The sequence below is a fragment of the Dreissena polymorpha genome, chromosome 4 (genome assembly GCF_020536995.1).
Source record: "Dreissena polymorpha isolate Duluth1 chromosome 4, UMN_Dpol_1.0, whole genome shotgun sequence".
NCBI classification, from domain to species: Eukaryota; Metazoa; Mollusca; class Bivalvia; order Myida; family Dreissenidae; genus Dreissena; species Dreissena polymorpha.
Genome location: NC_068358.1, coordinates 110,365,365 through 110,368,780, shown reverse-complemented (window position 1 = coordinate 110,368,780; position 3,416 = coordinate 110,365,365). Strand labels below are relative to the sequence as shown.

Below are 3,416 nucleotides of genomic sequence, written 5' to 3'. Positions count from 1 at the left end.
GTTACAACTTGTGAAATTCTCTCCACTAGGCTTGTTCTGTGGGCATGAATCAAATTAATCTAAACTAAGTTCCCTTTACTTTTCAGCATACACATTTCTAAAATTAAAATAAAGTTACTAATCCTAGTAACAGGTGTACACATTAATCGTTGTACATATAATTAAGAAAAATAGAATGTAACAATATACAGAGTGCAATATTCCTAATAACCAAACTATTGAAATAGAAAATTAAACATGCAGTATTCAGCAGTTTATCTATTTGCTGTGCGTTGTATTATTATCACATATTTAGAAATGATAAAATCAAACAAAGTTAACTATTAATTTACGACTGCATTTATTACACTTGTTTTTAATCGAAATAACCTCTTTCTGTGTTTACAATATCGATTGCAACTACTTCATTCTCAAAAATGTAGTGAAAGGGACGTGCCCACCTTATTGTGTAATAAAAAAGCAAGTACAATTTCTATGTACTTAATATAAAGTATGAATGTTTTGAATAATCGAAAATAGCAATAATATACAGTATGACACATACCAATTAGTCAATCAAACGTATTAACAGATACGTGAAACAACTAAAGTGATATTACAAAGTAACGTTTTTTTGTAAACATTTATCGCTTATTATTATACCTAAATTTCGTTGCATAGGTAGACATTCATCTGCTCGGGTTGCAATTTTTGTCTATGAGATGTTTATATTATTAAATCTTGAAAAAGTATATATTAGGATATGTTGTCTTAAGATCGGAAACACATTACGATAAAGGCATTAAAAGAAGAAACACATCTGCTATGGACATAAGTTCCAAAATAAGATGGTATTTTTTCTCATGTACATGCTATCAATTAAATCAAAGCCTGTATAAAAGGAAGTATTTAATTGCATAATCCAGCATCAAAGAAGCATTAAAAACAACTATTTATTATTAATAAATAAACACCATATTAAAGAACGTTATGTTTTGCGTAAATAACGAAATAACGAATACTGTCTTGAACTCTATATCCATATAAATGTGATACATACTCTATGATTAGTCATCGCATGTTAATATATGTGTCTTAATTTTTAATAAATCATGCATAAAATAAATAAAAAAATCTCATATAGCCAGATGGTTTTTAAAGAAAAGACTAGCATATGGTTAAAGGAAGATATTCTCCTGGTAATATTTAAGCATATTCATTTTTCTTTTATTTTTATAACAGCAAATGCGTAACATCAGTATTTTATTGCAAAACAGGAAAAATAATTCAAGCAAATTGTATATATGCCAATGAAATATAACCGCTTCATATATGCCAAAACTAATATTAAAGCAAAGATACAGCGCATTTAAGTAAGATATCTCATTAATATTTACAAATAATACGTTAGACATTTAACAGTTTCGTTTAAAAGAAGCAAATGTTACAAAATGTATACACACTCGTAGTAAGTTACATCTGCAAATGTATAGCATAATTGATCATTTGCATAACTTATTTTATTTCTTGTTTCAGACGAAATCAAATTATTGTCACATCCTTGTGAGTCAAACAGTGGCGCATTGAAATCTGCAATAATACAAGAAACGATTCCGACCAGACATTAATAATTCTTTATTAAATAACCATGTTCGATTGAATTGAATCAATATTTGGCAGTCATTTATTAGATGACAAGCCTTTTTGAACGCTTAGTATGTCCGTTTTGTGTAACGAGAGTTAGCTTATTCATGTTAAGAGGAAAAATTGTTTTAAGAAAAGAACCGTATATTTACCTTAAAACAGGGTCACTCACAGTAATTGCTGGGTATTTTCGAGACTCAATAATATACCTTGTTGTTTGTATAATACATATGCCTCTTCATATCAATAGAACAATATGAGGACAATAAATGAATGATAACTAATGAAAGGATCAACAGACGACTTATTTCTTTCCGATGTTATTGTGTTTAAAAAATGACATTATATTGCACATTGTTTTTTATTATAAAGATATTAATTATGACAACTGCGAAGTCAAATTGTGCTGTGATTGTTAAAAAACTATTTGACTGTCGTACATTTGATACCTGTCAACGCGGAATAAAATTGCATGATAAATTATAGCTATTGTGTATGTTAGTGTCCGGATAACAGATCATTCTTCTTTGCTAACCATACATAAAAGTCAACAAAATCGGGTCTTATTGCAACAATCCCCCAAACGCCTGCATCAGGGATTTGGCTTGTTTTTCGCCTGCTAAATGGTTCACCATCTGTGTGAGCTGATCAGCATTTAAGTTTGTGACTAGCTGTCTGAGCTGGGCTTCATCAATGCTGCGGAAAATGTCTTTTAACTGATCAGCATTTAAGAATCTGATTAGCTGTCTGAGCTGGGCTTCATCAATGCTTCGGAAAATGTCTTTAAACTGATGGGCGCCTTCAATTCCACTCAAAATTTGTTTGAGTTGCGTCGCATCTAAGCCATTCAAAATAAGTTTTACTTGTTCAGGCTTCAATTCTTCAAGCATCATTTTAAGCTGCTTTGGAGGATCGGTGCCTTTATCCCTCCCTAGACCTCCCAGACCACCGTTAACAATCAGCTCAATCAACTGGTTCGCTTGATCACCATTAAGTGTTCCAAGAATTCGTTCTAGACGACATTTTATAACCCAACCTGTAATTATAATGTTATTTTGATGATTATTATTGTAACGCTAATATCTCTTTTTTTCCAAACAATGAAAATCATCATGCAGGTTGTTTGATATGATATAACGATTCTCACCCACTATGTCCAGCATTGATCGCTGCTTTGCATACTGCTTCTGCTGCTCGTTTTCAATTTGGCCTATAAAAAAAATAAAAAAGGTAATTTCCTGCAAAAGGTATATCAATTTGCTGTTAGTATTTAGGCTATTTAGTACAATCTCGTATAGAATAATATATCTTACCAGCCATGAGCTGCTTCCTCAGTTCGTGCGTTTGTTCAAAGAGAGCCTTATCTGGTCGTGCTGAAATCATACAGAAAAATTAGTTTATTTATTATCCAGTGATTAAATGATAGAACATGTAAAACTTGGTAATAATCCGTTGAAAATGTTCTCCTTACATGTTTATTGAAACTCCAAAGACAGCAACAGAAAACGTCTTATGACCATATGGAAGTATTTCATTTAAGACAAGTAACCAATCGAAAAAACTATACAGGTCAGTACATGCAATAAAACATACAAATATGATTATTAAAGGTGTAACAAATTTACATAAGTTATTGTAAAGATTGTGTATATAAAGCGGTTTAAGATCACAAATGATCCCATGCAAACAAAAACATTTAGCGCAATGCAGACACTTTTAAAAAGCTGTTGCAACTCTTAAATGAATTACTTTCAAAACTTAAATAAAATATTCTGAGAACTTTAGATAACGAT

The 3,416-nt window shown here is 30.9% G+C and overlaps 1 protein-coding gene across 2 annotated transcripts in view; it reads right to left on the bottom strand.

The window, feature by feature from the left end:
- Nucleotides 1-323: 323 nt before the first annotated feature.
- LOC127876421 (uncharacterized) overlaps nucleotides 324-3,416 on the bottom strand; it is an 8,891-nt gene continuing 5,798 nt past the window's right edge. For both annotated transcript variants that reach the window (XM_052421696.1, XM_052421697.1), the window contains 3 exons: nucleotides 2,937-2,996; nucleotides 2,771-2,833; nucleotides 324-2,659 (listed from right to left, as the gene is read on the bottom strand). In XM_052421696.1, coding sequence (XP_052277656.1) covers nucleotides 2,187-2,659; nucleotides 2,771-2,833; nucleotides 2,937-2,996 — 596 coding nt within the window. In that variant the 3' untranslated portion in view covers nucleotides 324-2,186. The remainder of the gene's footprint in view (nucleotides 2,660-2,770; nucleotides 2,834-2,936; nucleotides 2,997-3,416) is intronic.